The 24,137-nt window shown below is 38.0% G+C and overlaps 1 protein-coding gene across 16 annotated transcripts in view; it reads left to right on the plus strand.

Moving 5' to 3' along the window:
- The window catches only part of KANSL1 (KAT8 regulatory NSL complex subunit 1), a 211,417-nt gene that overhangs the window by 130,027 nt on the left and 57,253 nt on the right, over window positions 1–24,137 (plus strand). For all 16 annotated transcript variants that reach the window (XM_021673729.2, XM_021673735.2, XM_021673736.2 and 13 more), the window contains 2 exons: window positions 9,886–10,027; window positions 22,333–22,434. In XM_021673729.2, the coding sequence (XP_021529404.2) occupies window positions 9,886–10,027; window positions 22,333–22,434 (244 nt within the window). The remainder of the gene's footprint in view (window positions 1–9,885; window positions 10,028–22,332; window positions 22,435–24,137) is intronic.

A 24,137-nucleotide genomic window follows, 5' to 3' on the forward strand; every position in this document is an offset into this window, starting at 1 on the left:
AACAAGTTCTCATTTTCTTGAAGATGTATTCCTGTTTCTAAACTTCATTGTCTTTAAGGACTATTTCTTAAAGTCTTGGCCAGGCGTGGTGGCTCACGCCTGTAATCCCAATATTTTGGGAGACTGAGGTGGGTGCATCACTTGAAGTCAGAAGTTCAAGACTAGCCCGACCAACATGGGGAAACCCTGTCTCTACTAAAAATACAAAAAAATTAGTCGGGCATGGTGGCGGGCGCCTGTAATCCCAGCTACTCTGGAGGCTGAGGCAGGAGAATTGCTTGAACCCGGGAGGAAGAGGTTGCAGTGAGCAGAGATCGTGCCACCATTGCCCTCCAGCCTTCATGACAAGAGTGAAACTTCGTCTCCAAAAAAAAAAAGGCATAGTAACTAGGCTAATATTTTGTTCGAAATCTTCATGCTCAAATTTCATGCTCAGTCCTACAGCCAGCCAAGAACTGTAAGCCATTTCTGTACTTCTTTGTCGTGCAATTTTTTTCTCCCATTAGAACACTTCAGTTAGGTGTTTTAAAAATTTAAACATTTGAGAATTAAACAGGATAAGGTGTCAGCTAAATCTCTCTCATACTGTTTTTGTTTTTTGCAAATTTACTTGAAAACTACATGTGTGCACACACCATTAAAAATTGTTTTACAGTTAAAACGCATGGTAGTTCCCATAAGGAGGCATAGAAACTACTTGAAAACCACTCATATATATTACGTGACTTGAAAATAAGTTGATAATAAGATTTCAACTAGTTGATAATCTAGTTGAAAACCAGTCATATATATGACATGACTTGGAAATAATAGCACATACAAGTTCCAAAAGAGGATCCAACTAATTTTGAAGAATACAAAGTAGTGAATTGTGAGGTATTATTCACAAGGAAAAACTTTCCTGGAGAGACGTGAGTTTTAGTGTTAGAAGATGCTTCTGAGTATTTTCAGAATATGATATGATACACCCCGGATATGATAAACAATTACATTTCTTTCACTGTGCTAGGCAGAGTATATAATATGTATATATTTACCATGTCTGATGAAAAATCTGACTGATGAGTATTGAAAGGAGTTTAAAGTACCTTAAATTATTCTTTAAAGATTGAATGTGTTTTAAAAACATCTCAGTCTTAATATTAAACATGTAAAACTTTAACATAGTACAGAAAACAAAATTATCAAATTACTGTTGGTAGTTTGTATGTTTTTTATTTTGAGAAGAGTCTGGCTCTTTCACCCAGGCTAGAGTGCAGTGATGTGATTTTGGCTCACTGTAACCTCTGCCTCCTGGGTTCGAGCGATTCTCTGGCCTCAACCTCCCAAGTAGCTGGGACTACAGGCCCACATCATCACACCTGGCAACATTTTTTGTATTTTCAGTAGAGACAGGGTTTCACTAGGTTGATCAGGCTGGTCTCAAACTCCTGAGCTTCAAATGGTCTGCCCACCTCAGCCTCCCAGAGTGCTGAGATTACAGGCGTGAGCCACCACGCCGGACCTAGAAATGTCAATTTATCAAGTTCAAAAGTATGGGCGTTGTGGTAAAGGTACAGTCAGCAAAATCCACAAATGTAGGAAATTCTAGAGGACAGATAGTGCTGTCTCTTCCACAAATTGTGAGGAAGGAAGAGGAGGAGGAGGAGGAATGTGTTACAGGCTTGAGATGTATTAACCAGATGAACTGTGTGAATCTTATTTGACTCTGAGTTGGACAGAACAACTGAGACAATCCAGGAAATTTAACCAGTAACTGGATATTTAACATTAAGGCATTACTGTTTTTTAAATTATGAAATATGTACATATTATGAAAGACCTTACATTTTAGAAACACATACTGAAATATTTAGAGGTAATTGGCTTCAAAAATAATTCATAGGAGTGGGAGATAGATGTTACTAGATGAGGTAGGATTGCCTAAAAGTTGATAGTTAAAATTAGTTGATGGTTATGTGGAAGTTTATTATCTTTTTAGCTTGAATTTGTAAGTTTTCATTTAAACAAGGTCTGAGAGAAATAAAAGAGCATGAGGGAAGAGGAGGATTGCTTATATTGTTTTATAACATGGATTGCCAGGTTCTATATGACCTGGCCCTAGGTACCCCTATCCATTGTCAAGTTAAATGCATTCTTTTCATTGTTCAATGTCAGAGCTCTAGCCACATAACCATTGTATACATGTCATTTCTTCTTTGTGACACACCTCAGTTCCATTTAGCATCTTCTGCTCCACACCCCCAACCCCTGTCAGTTTGTGCATCCAAGTCCTAATTTATGCTTTGGAGGTCTGTTTGAATGTTTGTATCACAAGTCTTTTTAGATATCCCAATCTAAATCTGATATAGTTAGGATCTATTATGTTACATTTTATATGATTATTTGATTAATAACATCTGTCTTCCCCATTAAATTGTAAACTTGAGCCACAGTTCTTGTTTTTGTATCTCTAACCTAGTCTAATTCTTGGTGACTAATAGTTGCTTAAATATTTGTTAAATGGAAGGAAGGAGCATAGAGTGAGTTCGTGGTGGGCTAAATGCTTGGCTGAAATAAACAATCAAAAACACACGATTTCATTTCAATGTTAGAGGTAGTCTGGTTTAAGCAGTAAGAACAAAAGTACTGTGTTCAATTCCAAGAGTCTGTCAGGATGAATTGGCAGTTTAGATAGAATTTGCTCTAGGGCTGGGCATGATGGCTCGCACCATAACTACAGCACTTTGGGAGGCTGAGGCGGGCGGATCACTTCAGGTCAGGAGTTCGAGACCAGCCTGGCCAATATGGCGAAACCCCATCTCCACTAACAATACAAAAATTAGCCAGGTGCGATGACAGGTGCCTGTAATTCCAACTAATCAGGAGGCTGAGGCAAGAGATTCACTTGAACCTGAGAGGTGGAGGTTGCAGTGAGCTGAGATCACGTCACTGCACTCCAGCCTGGGTGACAGAGCAAAACTCCCATCTCAAAAAAAAAAAAAAAAAAAAAAGAATTGGCTCTGGTACATTTGTTTCACATTATTACAGATCTCTCTAGAAAGCTGACACAACCTGGTTCATGTGACAGATGACGATGGGTTAAGACAAAGTGTGTATCCACGTTTTTTCCTAGGTTTTACTTTACAACTAAAATGTTGGATATTTAACTCTGGCCAGTTTGGTTCTCTTCTTTTTTTTCCCTCTTGTGCTTTATTACCTCCATTTTTTTTTTTTTGGAGACGGTGTTTCGCTCTTGTTACCCAGGCTGGAGTGCAGTGGCGCGATCTCGGCTCACCGCAACCTCCGCCTCCTGGGTTCAGGCAATTCTCCTGCCTCAGCCTCCTGAGTAGCTGGGATTACAGGCACGCGCCACCATGCCCAGCTAATTTTTTGTATTTTTAGTAGAGATGGGGTTTCACCATGTTGACCAGGATGGTCTCGATCTCTTGACCTCGTGATCCACCCACCTCGGCCTCCCAAAGTGCTGGGATTACAGGTACCTCCATCTTTTTTAAATTTGAGGATAATGTCACTGATGATGCAATGTCTATTCTAATAGACTACTTTCATTTTTCTGTTTAGAGTGGAACTTTTAGATGACTAAAGTTCAAAGCTCAGGAAGCTCTCAGAATATGGCTTGTTGCTAACTGAAAACACTTCTGTTTCCTGAATTTGTGTCTGAGAGGTTTTTCTTTAATCTTTTCATTCTATTTTTCTTCCTTTTTGTACCTTTTTGATAGGGAATTTAAATTCAAGGTTATATTCATTAAATAAATTTTTATTTTTATCTAATGTACACATTTTAGGTTGCAGTTAGGATTACATCATTTTATGACTATCACAACTTTGTGAAGCAGATATTGTTCTTATTTCCAGGGATTGGTTTTTATGTTTAGGATTGTATAAAGTAAGTAAACATGAGAACTTGTCTCCTGATTTTTGCTTTGTTTCACACTGCTTTTGAGCTAGGTAGTGCCTACTTGTGAGTGGTTTTTTTGTTGTTTTGTCATGTGATTCAGCAATTTCAAGATTTCTCATTCCTATCCCACAGCAACCCTTACTCTTACCCTGGAAACTGTTAATCTGGCAGTTGTATGCTCTAGGATGATCTCCTTTTTGCTTGAATCTTTTGGTTTTTAAAAGTTTTCTAAGTAACCTGGAGATTTCAGAAGTTAGGTGTCTCAGAATTTCCTGAACACTTGGAAGTAGCACATAATCCCTTGTCAATTTATCTATCAGTTTTGGATTGAATGTAGCACTGCGTAGCTTGCTATGAACAGTCATTTTACTTGAGTTGGCTAATAGAACTCTTTTTGTGTTAAAAGGGAAGAATCGAGATAGGACTGAAATCAGACTCAAAGTTGAAATTAACCACCATGCAGGTTTTTCTGGCATATTTGTTGTTGCCTTAATGAGATTTTTAAAATTTATATTAATGGATCAGGGAAGAGAAGCATAATCCACCAGCCCTGTTCTACTGGATTTACATACAAATTTCCCATCTTGGAATAGAATTAAGTGACTTTATTAGAGGCACTAGGCCTAGTAGTCAACGTGTAGTGTTCCACGTGGTTCAACGTCTAGCTTTTGGTGTTACTTTTAGAGTTGATCTATTGGTAATCCCGTTTAAATTTAACATTGACCATTAATAAGTTTACAGTAAGGGGTATAATATTAAAAAGTCTAACTTTTTTTTTACTCTATGTTAGCAGAAATTTCATTTCTCAGCACTTTTATTTTAGCAAAGCTTGGCCTCCACATTTAAGAGAAGTTAAATCTCCTTACAAAGTACATGTGTTGGTCTGTTTGCCCTCTTCTAATGAAATATTTTCACTAATACCATTGTTCAGGATAACTCTGAAGAATTTAAAACAAAAATTAATCTTAAGCCAACATGTAAACTGAACCCTGAATTTACAAGGAAAAAAAATACTTTCACTGTATAGTTTCAGAGTGTTTATAAAGAGCTTTTTTTTTTTTTTTTTTTTTTTTTTTGAGATGGAGTCTCGCTCTGTTGCACAGGCTGGAGGGCAGTGGCATGTGATCTCAGCCCACTGCAATCTCCACCTGCTGGTTCAAGCATTTCTCCTTCCTCAGCCTCCCATGTAGCTGGGATTACAGGCGTGCGCCACCACGGCTGGCTAATTTTTGTATTTTTAGTAGAGAACAGGGTTTCACCATGTTGTCCAGGCTGGTCTCGAACTCCTGACCTCAAGTGATCTGCCCACCTTGGCCTCCCAAAGTGCTGAGGTTACAGGCGTGAGTCACTGTGCCTGGCCTATAAAGAGCTTTTTTGGGGGAATTTTTTTTGTTGTTTAAATAAATATAATAAATATTCTATATTCTTAGAGTCAACAGAGCATTCTAAATTCTCTGTGGTAATAGTCTAACTTTGTAAAAAGAACTATTAAAGTATAAGTTCATAGCTAATGAAATATTTTTATACAACAAATAATTCTTACGTAAACTAATACTAGTACATAGCTGGTTAACATTAAGATGTGCTGTTTATGTGGTATCACAAAAGCAGATATTGATACTGCACTTAGGGAACCAAAAAATAATTCATTGTGTAACATTTTAATGATTTTTTACATAGCACATGCAGACAAAGCCAATTTTACCAATAAAAAGTTTATAAAAGCAAGGAGCAAAATATGAGTTGAAAAGAATTCCCACTCAGATGATAACTACAGTACATACAGTGCATGTTTTTATATGGACTGGGATAAAGCACACAGTAAAATCATAAGTTCTGAGGCATTTTAGTGTCCTGTGTAGTCAAAACAGTTATTTCACTAATAGCACAGATAGAAGCAACAGGATAGAGTTGAAAGACTCATCAGTGCTGGAATCCACATGCTTTTCTTCATTATTGATAATGACTATATATATTAGAGCTAAGTCCTCATTGTATTTAAAGTATCATTCTACAACCTTAGCCCTGTGTTCTTTTTTGAAGTCTGCATGGTATGTCACTAAACGTGTCCCTAATTTCAATTAGTGTGCCTTCTTTTTGAGCTGTAAATTGTCAGAGTAATAAATTTACATTTTGAATATTAAAGAGGAAATCTATCTTTACCTCTGATAGCTGAGTTTGTATGGCTTGTTTTTTTGATTAAGGAACAAAAGACATGAAACTTTTATTGTGATACTGTTTCGTGGTGCTCTGCTCTGCCGCTGGAGTATGATAACATCTTCACAACTTACTCCATACTTGTTAACTATATACCTCTCACTTTAAAAAACAGCTTAACTTTCTGTTCATATTGCTGCTATTTTGAACACAAGATGCTTTTTGGAAACTTGAGTTGAAGTTTTCCATTTTTCACTGGATATGATCAGAGTTAGAGTAGCATTGTGGAATAACAACATTGTAACAACTTTCTCTTGGAAATCACTTTCAGTTTCAAACCATCGTATAACATATACACTTGTAAGATGAAACTTGTTCATGAATTGGGAATTGTTGGTATTCCTTAGTGCTGCCTTGGCTTTCTTTAATTAGTGTATTAACCATATTATCTCCAAAACATATTATCAGGAGACTCATTTTGTATTGTTACTTAGGTAAATACCTGTTTAGGGGATGTAAGACTTTCATTAATATCCAAGGGCAAAAATGTATTATGTACATTTTTGTGAACTAAAATGTTTTAGGTAATTTTCTTTTCCTTTGGTATTTTAAAACAAAGGAGCTGCGTGGTTCCTTAAACGTAAGAATGCCCAGGATGAAAACTGTTTGAGGGGAGTTTATTGAGGAAAAGTAGTATAATTGACTGGTGTTGAGAAGAACAATTAAGGAGGCTGCCGGGGTTGCCCAGTAGTGATAGATGGGGACCTGTTGTGGTGGTAGCTTTAGGAATGAAAGGCATCTATGAAGCCAAAATATTTTGCAGGGTAGAAAGGTGGCAAGCCTTGAAGAGTAAAAAAAGATGGGAATAAAACATAAGGGTTAACTAATTTTGTCTCTTTGTGGGTAGGGGGCATTTTTCTTGTTCAAGAATGATCCCTAGGTTATTATTGATCTCTTGAGATCATTTCCCTGATTTGGGGTAGAACTAGACCTGCAGCCAACATTGAAGCAGATAACTGTACTTTAAAAGTATCTTTTTATCTTGAAGTGGTTCCATCAAAATTAGGGAACTGTAAAATGTCTTCTTTCTAAAGAAGAGAAGTAATTGATAATATTTTATCACAGTGGTTGACTTGAATGGTTTATGTTTGCTTCATACAAAAGTTAAAACACCATTGCTATCCTTGGTCTTAATTATTATGGTATGATTAAGTATTCATTTCTTACCCCATTGTGGTCAGATTTGTTCTTTTTTATTATTGACATTATGTTGTAGTTTGCTCTTATGGGAGACTGTGTTAAAGTTTACCTATAGTCATTCACAAGTTTTAGTAGTGAGTGTGTGTATCCTGATAGGAAGTGGAACTGAGGGCGGTGTGACTGCTGCAGCTCTCTGGAAAAATAGTTTTGTGGTAGATTATGAAGTATTTTGATTATAGAATGTAGTAGACACCATGTACCCCAAGTCTAGTATTTAAAGAATGTTAATGTTGCCACATTTCTATCTCTTTTTTTACATGAGAAGTCAAACATTATATTATACATAGAGCTAAAATCCAATTTCTCCATCTCCTTTCCAGAGGTAATGAGGACCTTGATTGTAGATTTGTTGTATGTCAGTTCTATGCATTTTAAAATACATTCACTTACCTGTTTTGTTAACAATCCTTATTAGTGTTTATTAGTTTATTCTTTTTGTTTTCATTCAGATTTTGCATTCCATATTGTTGAGATTAGGTCATGTTGATACATACAGTAATTAAATTGCTAGATAGTATTTCATCAAATTCCTGTATTACTTGGGTGTACTTAATCTTGTTTAGTTTTTTTTAAAATAATTTTTTCATTGAACAGCATGTTCTGAGGTTTAGTCATGTTGATGCATATAGCTGTAGTTAATTTTTATTGCTATAGAAAGCTCTATTAAATGAATACGTTATAGTTTACTAGTTTCAGCAGAATTAAAATATAATTAATTTTTAGCTATTACAGACTGTACTGTAGTGAACCTGTTTCCTCATGCACTGGAATGTGTAGTTTATGTTCTCAGAAACAATTTTATGGCTGTGCATAGTGGCTCGTGTCTGTAATCCCAGCATTTTGGGAGGCCAAAGGTCAGGAGTTTGAGAGCATCCTGGACACTATAACAAGACCCCATCTCTACAAAACTTTTTATTAAAATTTAGCCAGGTATGGTAGTATGCTCCTGATTCTAGCTGCTTGGGAGACTGAAGTGGGAGGATAGCTTAAGCATAGGAACTCCAGGTTACATCGAGCTATGATTGTACCACCATAATCCAGCCTCAGTGATAGAGTGTGAGACCCTGACTCTCAAAAGAAAGAAAAATGAAATAGAATATCATGAAGGTTGAGTATCCACATTTTACACCTAGCCAAATATTTCTGAATTATTTTTCAAAAGTGGTGGTACCAGTTTTAACTGTTACCAGCGATGTATGAATTGCTCTTTTCCATTTCTTACCACTTGTTGGTTTTATCGGGCTATAGCATTTTCCAGATCTAGTTTTGAAACAGAATCTTAATGTTCTACCTAATATTTATATTTTAACCAAATTTTAATGAGATGACACATTTGTGTATGTTTATTATTCGCCTTTTATGTGAATTTCCTTAATCTTTCTATTAAGATTGTCTTTTTTCCTTTTAATCTATTTCTTAGAGTTCTGTTAGAATGTTTAATCTTCAGTTATATGTGTTAGATATCTTCCACCAAAATATAATTTGCCTTTTATTAGATTTTCTATTGTATATTGAAAAGTAGGTGATGTTTTTGTGTCTTATCTAAGAAATACTTCCTGCTCTAAGTTCCAAAGATGTTCTTTTAAGTTTTGGCTGTTCATATTTAGCAGTTTGAAATGCCAATTTTTAAAAATTATGTCATGAAGAAGGAAACTAATTTTACTTTTTCCTTCTGAAGAACTGGTCAGTTTAGTACTATTTATTGAATAGTTTAATCTTTTCCCCACTGATCTGATTTTTTAAAAATTTCTCTGTATCCTTTATATGTGTAGTTCTAAGTTTTGAGGCTCTATATAGTTGTGCAGCAAATTTGGATATCTGATAATGTGAATTTGCATCATGCTTTCTTCTTTGAAATTTCTTGCTGTTGTTCCTTTATTCCATGTGAACTTTTGGATCTGTTTCTCAGCTTTCATTAAAAATACTGTAGGCAATTTGATTGGAATTTCTTTAAATTTATAGATGTTCATGAGAATTGCCATCCTAAAAAAATGTATCCTGCTATTTGTATAGATCTTTATGCTTTCAGGCATTATTATTTTCTCTATAAAGATTTTTAATGTATCATTAGTTTTGTTGGTGTTATGAATGATACTTTAAAAATGAATGTTTTCTATTATTAGTTCCTAATATTCTTTACTGAACACTTTTGCTGAATTCTTTATTAGTTTTTTTTCTTTATTTTTGAATTCTTAGTTTTAATAATGGTTAATGTCAGTTGGATTTTCTGTATAGATTATTCTTAATATATGTTTTATTTTACCATGAAGAATACTTTTATCTCCAGAGAAATTAATGCTATTTCGAGAGAAACTGTGTGCCACAGGATCAGGATGCTAGAAGGCAGTTCCACTTAGTTAATTTGGGAAATATCTATATGAAAGTTTATAGTGCATCCTGGGGAGTAGGGAGTGTCTGTCTCTGTCTGTCTTGGGTTTTTCTTGACACTAGAGTTAGTCTCTGCAAGGGCCTTTAGAAGTTTTATTCCACCCCCACCCCCACCCCCACCCTATCTGGTATACATATTACTGCTACTCTTGCATTTCACTCACTTTATTTCCTTTTAGGAGACGCAGGTCAGAATGGAGATGGGCTGCAGACCGGGCAGCTATTGTCAGCCGCTGGAACTGGCTTCAGGCTCATGTTTCTGACTTGGAATATCGAATTCGTCAGCAAACAGACATTTACAAACAGATACGTGCTAATAAGGTAAGGGATAAGTGTCTGGTGTTTCTTCAATACAGCCGAAAACTATCATTATCGCTTTTCTCCTATCCCCTCCCACCTCTTTAGTAATCCCCTCCCCATAATCCTGTTCTTAAATATTTCAAGGTAAATGGTTTAATGACCTGATATAGTGGTTTAAGAACCTGATGTGGCCATGTGTGGTGGCTCACTTTTGCAATCTCAGCACTTAAGGAGGCCAAGGCAGGAGGATCACTTGAGCTCAGGAGTTCACGACCAGCCTGGGCAATGTAGTGAGACCTTGTCTTTACAAAAAATACAAAAATTAGCCGAATGTGATGGCATGTGCATGTAGTCTCAGCTACTTAGGGGGTTGAAGTGGGAGGATTGCTTGAGCCCATGAAGTGGAGGTTGCAGTGAGCTAAGGCTGTTGTGGCACAACTAAGACCCTGTCTCTTAAAAAGGAAAACATTATTAGAATATAATAGTGTTTAGTGTTAATTGAACATGCATTTAGAACAAGACAGCGTGGGTATCTGAGCTAACAGTAAACAAGAAAAACAGACATAATGCAAGCAAGGCATTGATGTAACTGTCGTATTTGTTAGATTTGTGGAAAAGTACCTACTGCTTATCAGCAGTGTTCTCCAAAGTAGGGTCACAATAGTGAACAAAAATCCTACCTCACGAAGCTTACATTCTTGCAAAGTATTTTTTATATGTGCTTGGTGTGGCTTAGCTCTATCTTTATCTAGACCCATGTCTAGAAAAAGTCTATTGCTACTAAAAAATAAAGGTCAAAATGCCTTTTTGACCTTAGTACTAGTCAAAGCCTTAAGAAAATTGCTTTACTGTGAACGGCATGCATTAAATTACTTAGTAGGCCAAAAGTTAAAGTTTGATCAACTGATAAAATGAACAGAAATGATCAGGGTTTGAAATGAAAGTTCTGTGGGCTATCTAATCATTTAAACTTTTGTTTCAGAAATTTCACTGGAGACTTCTAGCTTCTTTCCAGATTAGGGAGAGATAAATATATCTCCAGAAGTTCAGTAGAGCATACTTTGAGGACACAGTCCAGAGGACTCACTTTATTAATAATTTGTTCCCTTAGGGTAGCGTACAAATTAAATCCTGATTAACTTATTTAAAAATTAGCTAGAACGAAACTAATAAACATTCTAGAGTTGGTGAATATTTTGCTTTCCCACCTCTTCACAAAGGAAATTTTAAAGTGAGATTTGTAGAACATGAACTGGAATGGTGACTAAGAATAACTAAGAGGTGACTGGATATGCCTATACTGAGGAGAAAAACACAGTCTTTATCAGAGACACCTCTTCAGTGTCTGTTTCTAGGTTTTTATAGCCAGTAGTTAAGTGGGAATTTCTATATTTGAGAACTAGAGTCTCTTAGTAACAACTGAGATTAGTACAATAGTAGTCGTAAGTGTTGCTTCATCTTTTTATATACATTCATAAATATATATATATGTGGGTTTATATATGTGTGTATGTTATGTTATTTTAGTTGCCTGTTACAAAACTGCCACATTTCATAGGACTTAAGATGCTATTGACTGTAAGATGTACCATTATTTTAAGTACAATGAAGAAAAGATTTCAAACTAGGGCATAACAGCAATTGTAAGAGGCATCTTGATTTAAAAGTTGTTGACGTGGGTAAAGTACCTCTTAGAATTGATGAAATACTGTGTATCACTTCTCAGGAAACTTTGGAATTACACAGAAGTATAAAAGACGTCCTCTACCCCCCCAATCCCTGCCCTCCCCCCCCCCCCCCCCCCCCCCGCCAAAAAAAACCCAACAGCTCATAATTATCTCACTACCAACATTATGGTACATTTTTCTAGCACAGAAATAATTTGTTTAAACACAGTCATGTTATATATGTGCCCTGACTATTTCCCAGTTGGTTTTTGGGAAACATTTTTATTGGCTACGTGCTATTGCCTTTCCTTGTTGACTATTTAAGTTTTATGCTTACTATTAAAATTATTGTATAAAGCATGCCATGATAAACATCTTTATCTTAGAGGAATGAATGCTCTATTATGTTCTTAATGAATACTTTAGAGAAGTATTCTGGCAGTGTGTGTCAGTTTGTAGTCTCACTAGCTGTGTATGAGAAGATAATCTCACCTCATTTAGTTACCAACTCATCACTCAGAAGTAATGACAGAGCAGTTTTTAGAAACTTTGAAAATATCTGAAAAATAATCTGGAGTTTTGTGTATCTAGTCGTATGTTGCTTAACAAAAGGGAAACTGAGGAATGTTTTGTTAGGTGATTTCATTGGTGTGTGAACATCATAGAGTGTACTTAAATACAAGCTGAGTACCGGGCATGGTGGCTCACGCCTATAATCCTAGCACTTTGGGAGGCTGAGGTGGGTGGATCACCTGAGGTCAGGAATTTCAGACTAGCCTGGCCAACATGGTGAAACCCGGTCTCGACTAAAACTACAAAAAAAATTAGCCAGTTGTAATGGTGGGCTACTGTAATCCCAGCTACTCAGGAGGCTGAGACGGGAGAATTACTTGAACCCGGGAGGTGGAGGCTTCGGTAAGCCAAGATTGCGTCACTGCACTCCAACCTGAGCAAGACAGAGTGAGACTCCAGCTCAAATAAATAAATAAAAGCTGAGGTAGTTTGGCCTACCATACACTTAGACAATATAGTATAGCCTATTGCTCCTAGGCTGTAAACCAGTACAGCATGCTGCTGTACTGAATACTTTAGGCAATTAGTGGTAAAGATTTATATATTTGAACATATCTAAACATAGAAAACGTACAGTAAAAATATAGTATAAAAGATAAAAATGGTACCCCTTTATAGGGCACCTACCATGAACGGAGCCTGCGGGACTTGAAATTGCTCTGGGTGAGTCGGTGGGTGAAGGGTGACTGAATAGTAAAGGCATGGGACATGACATTGCTATAAACTTTATAAACGGTGGCTACACTAAATTTAGTTTAGATTTTTTCCTTCAATAATAAATTATCCTTACTGTAACTTTTTGCTTTATGAACTTTTAAATTTTTATTGACTCTTTTGTAATAACAGCCTAAAACACAAACACATTGTAATGGTACAAAAGTATTTTCTTCATACCTTATTCTACAAGCTTTTTTTCTGTCTTTAAAATTTCTCATTTTAAAATGAAAAGTTTTAATTTTTGTATTGTTTTGCTAAAAACTAAGACGAACACACACATTAATGTAGGCCCACACAGGGTCAGATTTATCAATGTTACTGTCTCCCATCTTCACAGCTTGTTCCACTATAAGGTCTTCAGGGGCAACGGCACATACGGAGCTTTCATCGCCTGTAACAGTGCCAACCAAAGGGCCTGCCTGAGGCTATTTGACACTTAACTGGTTTTTAATGAGAAGTACACTCTAAAATAACGAAAGTATAGTATAATAAATACATAACACTTTATTATAAAAATAAGGTTTTTTTAACAGTAACAGTTTTTTATAATCAACTATTATATTCTTACTGTACACAATTGTATGTGCCATACTTCTACGGGAATAGCAGCACTGTAGGTTTATTTACGCCAGTATCACCACAAACAACCTGAGTAGTGCTTTGTGCCAAGACAGGAATTCTTTAGCTGTATTAAAATCTTACAAGACCATCATTGTATATGTGATCTGTCATTGACCATAATGTTATTTGGCATATGAATGTATGTTGATTATCCAAGAGTTTCATCATTCAAAGCATATTGTATTAAGCACCACACTTGGACTTGGGAAATTTCTGCTTCTAGTCCTGACTTTGCTACCAGATGCTTACATGAACTTTGAGAAGAAAAGTTGCTTAACATTTCTGAACGTCAGTTTCTTGGTCTGTAAAATACAACATCATAGACAATCTTTTACAGTACGTATTCTTTGTTTGCAGTCTGAGTATAGAGCATCTGCTACAGAGTTCTGATAGGAAGAATAAAACGAGGTTGATAGTTCCAATAAGTAATGCATCAGGAAAACTCACAGCTTTACCCATTGTGGTTTATACACTTCTTTCTTAACAATTGTGTTAGTTTCCTAGGCTGCCATAACAAAGTATCACAAACGGGGTGGCTTAAAAAATCAGAAATATGTTCTCCCACCGTTCTGGAGGCCAGAGGGTCAGCAGGGCCGTGCTCTCTCTGGAGGTTCTAGGGAAGAATCCTTCCTTGTCTTTTTCTAGTGTCTGGTCTTGTGCTAGTCCTTGGTGTTCCTTGGCCTATAGCTGCATCACTGCAATTGCTGCCTCCGTCTTCACATTGACCATCTTTTTCTTTTTATCTGTGTCCAGATTTCCATGTTAGAAGGAAATGCATTTAGTCGTTATGTAACATTATAATAGAAGTTTTTGAGCACTTGTGATATGCCAGGCACTGTGCTAAGCATTTTACTCTCATCCACAATTTTTGAGATGAACAATGGAAGGTCAGTGCAGTCAAGTAGGATGTTCATGGTTATTATACATCCAAGTGAATGCAGAGCTGAGATTTGAGTAGAAGATTGCAGAGCTGTTCCTCAAGTTAGTAATCACTTTAAGTGCCTTTTTTTTAAGTTATTGACGTGGAAGAAATTTTTTTCTGTGTTTTGGTTACGTGGGTTGGTGTTCACGTTTTCAATGCTGCACCAAGATTTGCCAGAGTTTGCCTGGGTTGTACAGGCCTTTTTTGGAGATGAATCTAGGTGAGAGGCTGAATCTTGGTGATACACTGTTGAGTTATAATTTGTCTTTGGGTGGGAGACTGGAGGGATGTTGGGGTCTTTTCTTTTTCCTCCCTCTTTTTTTTTTTTAAATTTTTTTGAGACAGAGTCTCCCTCTCTCCCCAGGCACCAGACTGGAGTGAGTGGCACAATCTGGGCTTACTGCAACCTCTGCCTCTTGGCTTCAAGCAATTCTGCCTCAGCCTCACGAGTAACTGGGACTACAGTTACGTGCCACCATGCCCAGCTAATTTTTGTATTTTAGTAGAGATGGGATTTCACTGTATTGGCCAGGATGGTCTCAATCTTGTGATCTCCCTGCGTCGGCCTCCCAAAGTGCTGGGATTATAGGCGTGAGCCACCGTGCCTGGCCCTTTTTTTTTTTGGACATGGAGTTTCACTCTTGTTGCCCAGGCTGGAGTGCAGTGGTGCAATCACGGCTCACTGCAACCTCTGCCTCCCAGGTTCAAGCGATTCTCCTGCCTCAGCCTCCCAAGTAGCCAGGATTACAGGTGACCACGACCACACCTGGCTAATTTTTTGTATTTTTAGTAGAGACAGGGTTTTCCCATGTTGGGCCGGCTGGTCTCGAACTCCTGACCTCAGGTGATCTGCCCGCCTTGACCTCCCAAAGTGCTGGGATTATAGGTGTGCCAGCCTTTGCTTTTTCTTTTTTAAGGATTTACATTGTTGCATGTTAACATCAGTTTTCTTTAAGTGATGTATTCCCCCTCCCCCTGCAAAAAAAAAAAAGGTATTTGAAACTTGTGCTAGGTGATTCTAGGATCCAGACAGCAATTTCTGTTTTGTCAGAAGGTAGATATTACCTTTAAAGCTATGAAGTGAGTAGAGTCCCTTTTGGGAATAATGATTCTTGTTGCTCTCTGGAGAAAAAAATACAATTTATGGGAACTCCTCTGTACTACTTCTGCCTACTGTTGTGTTCTCTTAATTTTCATATTTTGTCAGCTTGTTTTTTAAAGAGACTCTTACATGCCTTAGAAGGAGAAAAGAAAACAATGTATGTACCTTGAGTATATGCTAATTAAATGTTTACTCATGTATGTTTGTTTAATGTTCAATCTTTAGAGGCTTGTAAAAGTCAGAGCTAAATTTAAACTCAGGACTTCTTATCTGATTCCAAAACATTTTTTCCCTAACATAACTCTGCTGTTGTGTCCTTCTCATCATTTCAGTGGAACATATTGAAGTTTCACACCTGTTAAATAAGGGAAAGCATAGGGACTAAACAGGTTTTAAGAGACAGGGTCTTGCCCTGTTGCCCAGGCAGAGGTGCAGTGACCAGATCATAGTTCACTGTAACCTGAAACTCCTGGGCTCAAGCTATCCTCCTACCTTACCCTTGCAAGTATAAGTCACTAGGACCATAGGCAAGGGCCACCATGCCTGGCTGATTTTTAAAAGTTTTTTTGTAAAGATGGTGTCTCACTATGTTGCCCAGGCTGGTCTCAAAACTCTTGGCCTCAAGTGATTCTCCTTGCCTTGGCCTCCCAGAAGCACTGGCTTAACCCTTAGTTGTTTTTAAAATCCCTTCCATTGTACATCTGTGTAAGAGATTACACAGCTGTAGTTGAGGATGGAAATGTTACTGAGGATGGTGGGTGGAAGAGCATTGAAACTTTTGAATAGAGAAGGAGCTGAATGGGAACCGCAGAAGCTTAGAACACCTTTCTCTCCAAAATTTTTGTAAAGCTGTCGAGATTTTCATCTTAATAGGGATTTAAAAGCATTGTAGACAGCCGTCTTATCCAGGTAGCCCAGAGTAATTCTTGTGGAACTGATTTGCAGTGGGGTCACTGGTTTATCTTGAGATGCATAGGGAAGGTTCACCTGATAGAGTGATACAAGGAAGTGAATGTGTGAAATTGCCTCTTAGCTGTGTTGCAAATACAGTTAAGAGAGGGTGCATCCACAGAGGAATCATTTAGGAGGTATTAAGGCTGCATATAACTGTGACCCATTTCAGTTCCTTTGGTCCTCGTGTAAAGCAGAAGCTTGCTTCACCCTTGGAGTTTTCTAGGCCTTTGCAGCCTAAGCATGATCCTGGTTCTGACTTGGGACAAGATGAAGGAAAAGGAGACTCTTGACCTTTTTCTTCAGCTTCTACCGGTTGCTGTTTCATAGTACAGCAGCCCTACGTTTATTGCCCCAAGGCTAATGCGACAGCTATTCAACATTGACCCAGTTTAAACCTGGAATGTTAAGGAAGCCCATGTTGGGGTAGCCATGACAGGTGTGGAGTAGAACTTTATGAAGTTTTCTTGGCTAATGCTAACTTTTCTTTTCATGGCTGTTAAACATGAGTAAATTTTATCCCAAATAAATGTTATCGTGGTATATAAAACCTTGTATACAGAAAAGGGCAAAATCATTAAGTGTATAATTAATGAATTATAGCTCAAAGTATATTAAATATATTTGGGAGATATCAGTCTCTTCAGGTAGGCTCTTTTCTGCTCTGATATCACCTTCTCTCAACTTCTGTTACAGTACTGTCATAATACTTTCAAGCTAGATGAACATAAGCTCCTTATGGTAGAATCTGTTCTCTTTATTCTGTTACTGTGTTTTCACACTATCCTGCACATGGTAGCCACTCAACAGATGCTACCTGCATGAATGACTCTTACCTAGTTGGATACTTTTTATTTGCTCAGCCTCTTTTTAGATGTTTTCATCCTTTTTGGTATGAGGTACAATATTAAATTAGAGGATCCAGTGTTTAGTTTTGAATGCTGTAGTGAACTTACATATCTTGGGGGCAATGGACAATGTATGGATGACTGTTGGTTGCATCAGTGTAACACTTGAGCACATATTTTCAAAAATAGGTTTAATTAAAATTAACGTATATTCACATGGCCTCTGAACGAACATTCTTCTGGTTGTGGAAGCTAGAAACCTTGGCAGTGTCTCTGACTCTTTTCCCTCCTATCCTATAAGGACATTTACATAGCTCGTTAATTCTGTCTTCAAATAGACATCCAGAGAGAGCACAGTGGCTCATGCCTGCATCCCAGCACTTTGGGAGGCCAGGGCGGGTAGATCGCTTGACCCCAAGAGTTTGCAACCATCCTGGGCAACGTGGTAAAACCTCTTCTCTACTAAAAATACAAAAAAATAGCCAGGCATGGTGGTATGTGCTTGTAATACCCCTCCCACTTGTATCTCTTTCTCCTGGGCTTAAGTGATCCTCCTTATACCTGGCTTATTATTATTATTTTGTGGAGATAGGTTTTTGCTGTGTTCCCCAGGCTGGTCCTGAACTCTTGGCCTCAAGTGATCCTCCTGTGTTAGCCTCCCAAAGTGCTGGAGTTACAGGCATGAGCCATCACGACCAGCCCACCATTTCCACTTCTTAATCCCCTCACTATCCTGTATTTTGTTCTCTTTAGCATTTAGTACCTTCTAATGTAGTACATAACATTTACCTATCTATATTGTTTTTCTTTGCCCCCAGTATTAGAATGTAGTAAGCACTTTGAAGGATGGGTTGGGGGAAAGGGATAGGTCTCCTGTTCTTTCTTGTATCCTTAGCACCTAACAAATGTTGATGAGTGGATAAATGATTGATTTAAATAAACAAAAGAAAAATGAAATAGTAGTTAGACACAGCCTTTTGCCTCAGTTCTGCCATGTATTGGCCTGTAGAGATGTAAGCTTTGACCTACATCCTCTGTGGGTCTATAAAATGATGGTGATGAATAGAATGGTCTTTACCAAGTTTTGTTATGCTCTCTTAGGAGAAGGTGTCTTCGTAGTCTCTCTGACGGTTGCATTTAGAAATTATTCTGTAGTTTAAGAAAAAATTCTTCCCTTTGGAAAATATTAACTGTGTCCTGAATTTCATATAACTGAAAAAAATTGAAGGAGTAATCTTATATCTAATTGTTGGATTTATTTATCTTCTGGCTATAATTATTATAAACTTAATATTTTCTGGTTAGGAAAAACTTTATACAACTCAACAAATAATTTGCTATGCATTTATTTTCTTGGTACATGACTCTGCTAGGGGATGTGGGGAATTTAAATATATTTGTATTTTGTCCACGTCTTCAAGGAGCTAACATTAGTTAACAATTAAAGGCTGGGCACGGTGGCTCACACATGTAATCCCAGCACTTTGAGAGGCCAAGGCAGGCTGATTGCTTGAGTCCAGGAGTTTGGAGACAATCCTGGGCAACATGGTGAAATTCCATCTCTACCAAAAATTAGAAAAAGTTGAGTGTGGTGGCTTGAACCTGTAATCCCAGCACTTTGGGAGATCGAGGCAAGTGGATTATATGAGTCCAAGAGTTTGAGACCAACCTGAGCAACTTGGTGAAACCCCATCTCTACCCCCGCCCCCAAAAAAACCCCAAAATTAACTGGTGTGGCATGCACTTGTTATCCCAGCTATTTATGGGGTTGAGGTGGGAGGATCATTTGAGCCTGGGAGGGGGAGGTTGCAGTGATTCATGACCACACCATTGCCCTCCAGCCTGGGTGACAGAGCTTGACTCTATCTCAACAAACAACAAACTGAGGCAATAATAAGTGAAATAAATAATGTGGCATAAGAGTCTGCTCTGGAAATGAGATTTAAATATGCGGAATGTAAGATAAAATCATCATGCTTTAGGAAGTCTGCCAGTGTGGATAAAGCCAGTAGGAACTCATTAACCAGGGACATTTTCTTGGAAGGAGTTGGAACTTGTTGAAAATCTCTTTGGGGCCAGGCGCAGTGGCTCATGCCTGTAATCCCAGCCCTTTGGGAGGGCCAGGCAGGCAGATCATCGGAGGTCAGGAGTTTGAGACCAGCCTGGCCAACATGGTGAAAACCTGTCTCTATTATTTAAAAAAAAAAAAAAAAGAAAAGAAAAATCTCTTTGGAAGGATAAATGCAATTTGGACTGATAAAGTATAAAAATCAGTATGAATAAAGACAATCAACTCGTGTTTTAACCTTCTACTATTAACCCCTACCTCCAGCAGCAACAATAGCTTCACATACATTGAAACATTTGTCTAGGAGATGGTGAGATTGGTGTAACACTAACAAATATTTAGGGAGGCCGGGTGTGGTGGCTCCCGCCTGTAATTCTAGCACTTTGGGAGGCTGAGGCGGGCGGATCATGAGGTCAGGAGTTCATGACCAGCCTGGCCAATATGGAGAAATTCCATCTCTACTGAAAATACAAAAATTAGCCAGCTTTGGTGGCGGGTGCCTGTAGTCCCAGCTACTTGGGAGGCTGAGGCAGGAGAATCAGTTGAACCCAAGAGGCAGAGGTTGCAGTGAGCCAAGATCGTGCCACTGTACTCTAGCCTGCGTGATGGAGCGAGACTCCATCTCAAAAAAAAAAAAAAGAAGTATTAGGGGAAAGTAGTTGGAAATGAGTTTTTAAAAAAGTTAGGAACAGATTATGGGAAAATTTGAATACCAAGATGAGTTTTGGCTTGCTTTATTTAGGAACCAGAAAGGCAGTTTGGGCTCTTAAGCAGGGAATAGCTGTCGAATACAACATTTTGAGAAGGCAGTAGTGTACAAGATACCTGTCTTTTGCAAATAGTTTTTACTTGGACGTGCTAAAGTTTGTAAGGTATATTTTATGCTTTTGATTTAGGGAAGAAAATATTTTGAAACACAAGTTCTTATAACCAGAGCAAATGTTTCTTGCTTACTGGTTAATGGCCTTTCTCTCTTTTCTGAGGAGATTCCAGTTTATTTTTTTTTTAAATTTTTAGATGGAGTTTTGCACTTGTTGCCCAGGCTAGAGTGCAGTGGTGCAGTCTTGGCTCACTACATCCTCTGCCTTCTGAGTTCAAGTGATTCTCCTGCATCAGGCTCCTGAGTAACTGAGACTATAGGCATGTGCAATGATGCTGGCTAATTTTTGTGTTTTTGGTAGATACAGGGTTTTACCATGTTGGCCAGGCTGGTCTCGAACTCCTGACCTCAGGTGATCCACCCACCTCAGCTTCCGAAAGTGCTGAGATTACAGGTGTGAGCCACCACACCTGGCCTCTCCAGTTCATTTTTGATATAAGCTAAGTGTAGTCTTATTCCAGGTTAGGTAGGCAGTGCTGCTTTTGCTTTCAGGAGAAAAATAGGTACATATTTCTTTTTTAAAAAAACAAAATTTCATTTTTTCTTTCTTTATGTTTTCCCCTTTTTTCTGCATCCCGTATTTCATGTTTATTTTTTAGTTAGAAGGACCCCAGGGATGGATCATCTGGTTTAATGGCTTCTAAGAGTCTGTTGTATGGCCTAGAAAGCTCAGACTAATACAGTAACAATCTCTAGGCCCCAAAATCTATCCTTAGGATGTTCTTTGAAGGATTGTGATGGAGAGCCCAAACTAATGAAGTCTAGTATTTTTCAACTTAAGAGTTTGAACTTAAGAGTTTAACTAGGGGAGCTTTTAAAGAATAGTAGAATATTCAGCTCTGGGCGTGGTGGTAGGCACCTGTCATCCCAGCTACTCCAGAGGCTGTGGGAGGATTGATTGAGCCCACTACTTTGAGATCAGCCTGGGTAACAGCTGGGGAGAGAGAGAGAGAGAGACCCACCTCCATGCACCCACCACACCCTGCTCCCCTCCCACTCCCTTCCGCGGTAAAAGGGTAGACTACCTGGCCCCACCCCCAGAGGTACTGAGTAGATGTTGGACCTAAGCCATTATAGTTTGATAAGGTCCCGCAGGTGATTCTGATATAACACTTCCATTAAGAGCTTCTTAATCTAGTTAGATATCTCTTTTCTAGACCAGAGAAGAGACTGGGAAACCTGATCACTTGCATCCTAGTCTTTCAGTTATGTAGTATCATAGCCTTATTTTCGTCACCTCTTCTTGTATATATGGTGTGTGTAGTATTTTGTTGTTTTCATAAAATAACTTCTGCCTTTATCAAGCCTGACTCATTATACCTACTATAGGGAGGACTTGTGGGTTCATTTTTTATTTCTTTATATGTTTTTAATTGTTTTCTGGAATGAATTTCCGAAGGTCTGAATTTAAAATTGTCAAGCAGGAACTTAATCTGAAGTAATATTTATGCTTATTTAAAACAGGTGCCTTTGGACCAGTTTTTAAGAAGCTCTTGGTTTCTGATAAATTGTAGGGTAGTGTTCCACCTTTGTTTCACTCAGTTTTGTTCAGGTATTGTTAATGGAGCACATGATTAAGAATAGTAACATTTTCAGCTTAGTAATTCATAAACCACATTTGTTGACTAGAAAAACTGCATTGCTGCTGTTAATCTCATAGAGTCTAGTAATATGGTATAAAATGCCATAATTTGGTAACAATTTCAGATCTGAAAGATGTGAATAAAGATGCTAAATGGCTGATGAGCCATGTGGTCAGAGCAGTCAGGTGGAAGAGAGGGGAACTTGGGTCTGTCTCTTGTTGAAATTACTCTTTGGGAAAACAAAGCTGCTGCTGGTGTAGTTTGTTTCCGAACCATAGGATAAGGAAGAGGGGACCTCTAGTACACCCCACCAGTCCTTTTGAGACTAATTCCTAAATTAAATTTGAAATTAGTACTGCTCATTTATGCTGTTTTTCTCCTCTCTGTCCTGCAGGGTTTGATAGTTCTTGGAGAGGCACCTCCCCCAGAGCATACAACAGACTTATTTCTTCCACTTAGTTCTGAGGTGAAGACAGATCATGGGACTGATAAATTGGTAAGTATAAATGATAGAAAGGGTAAAGAAATGCATGAGAATTCAGCTTGTTGCCTTAGCACACCGTTTAATTCTCTGTAACTAGGATCCTTGCATTGGCAGAAGGAGGGGAACCGTATCTACTTTTATTACTTTTGGCATTTTAAGATCTGAATTCCTGAATGGGCAACCTAGGGCCCCTTCTGTAGCTGTGTAGCTGACCATAGGATTAAAAGTAACTCCAACTCTCAAGACACTACAGCCAGAGCAAGTAAGGCATTATGGAGTATCATTGGGAATCAGGAGACCTGGGTTTGGCTCTGACACCTTTGAGACTTAAGGTAACCTTTCTGGGCCACTCTTTCATACAGAGCCTTTTCATTAAAAGGTTAGACCAGAGGTTAAACTCACAAGAGCACTGGAAATGATCCCAATGGGTGACTGACTCTTCTTCTGTAATGAGTATTAAACTGTCATTTTCTGTTTTCCTTCTGTATCTTAGCTCTACTGTGATTCCTTCTCTTTCCTAGTTTCTCTCAATACTGTAGTTAATTTTAGAGCACTTTTTTATTTCTTTCACTTTTTTACTTTGCCTAAAAGGTTACTGGGTTTTATGAATATTCATATTTCCTAAGTCTCCATAACTTAATTTGAAATTCCAAAGTCCCACAACAGTAGTTTATTATTTTGATTGTGCTTCAAATAATAAGGGTAGTATGAAGTGCTGGCTTTTTAAATGGCGAGTTAAGCAAGCTGTTGTTGTATCTGCAAATAAACTAACTTTATAGTTGTCTTTTACTTATTTTTATCATTGTTAGCAGGCACTCATGATGTGGTGGAAACTAACTTTTCTCTAAGGCAGATATTGGAGATGTTTAGATCTTGGAAAGATCTCTCACCTAGTTTTGAAAGCCAGCCACTGTTGCTAGAGATAAATGTGAAGGCATGAGAAGATTGATAGTTCTTAACTGGAAAGTAGTTTTGAATAAGTTAAAGAGTAGAATGCCAAATTTTGCCACTATTCCAGTCTATAATGTAAGTTTATTGTATGCTATTTATAGAATTTTTTAAAAAGTTATTAATGAAACTTTTAGTGAATGATCTAACCAGGGTAAAAATTATTAAGTGGGAAAGAAAACAGATAAATTGGTGGTATGGGTACAGGAAACATGAAACATGAGGCATATGTGATAGGGAGTAAGTTCTATGTAGATACTCATATATTTGTATATAGAATTTAGGGATTCCAAACTTTTTTGAGTGATCTCCCTATAGTCATGGTTTCTCTCACCTCAGCACTTCTGAAGGATGCAGCATAACGGTCCCTCCTTGTGTTACTGATTTTCATTGTCTTAAAAAATCCACAAGCTGCCCATAAGCCATGTGTATACAGATAACTGCTTCTATGAAATAAGACTCCTTTTTTTGGCGGGAGACGGAGTTTCGCTCTTGTTACGCAGGCTAGAGCGCAATGGCGCGATCTTGGCTCACCGCAACCTCCGCCTCCTGGGTTCAGGCAATTCTCCTGCCTCAGCCTCCTCAGTAGCTAGGATTACAGGCACGCACCACCATGCCCAGCTAATTTTTTTTTGTATTTTTAGTAGAGACAGGGTTTCATCATGTTGACCAGGATGGTCTCGATCTCTTGACCTCGTGATCCACCCACCTCGGCCTCCCAAAGTGCTGGGATTACAGGCGTGAGCCACTGCGCCCGGCCCAATAAG

Source organism: Aotus nancymaae, unplaced genomic scaffold (assembly GCF_030222135.1).
Source record: "Aotus nancymaae isolate 86718 unplaced genomic scaffold, 86718_ANA_hifiasm-v0.15.2.pri h1tg000089l, whole genome shotgun sequence".
Classification (NCBI taxonomy): domain Eukaryota; kingdom Metazoa; phylum Chordata; class Mammalia; order Primates; family Aotidae; genus Aotus; species Aotus nancymaae.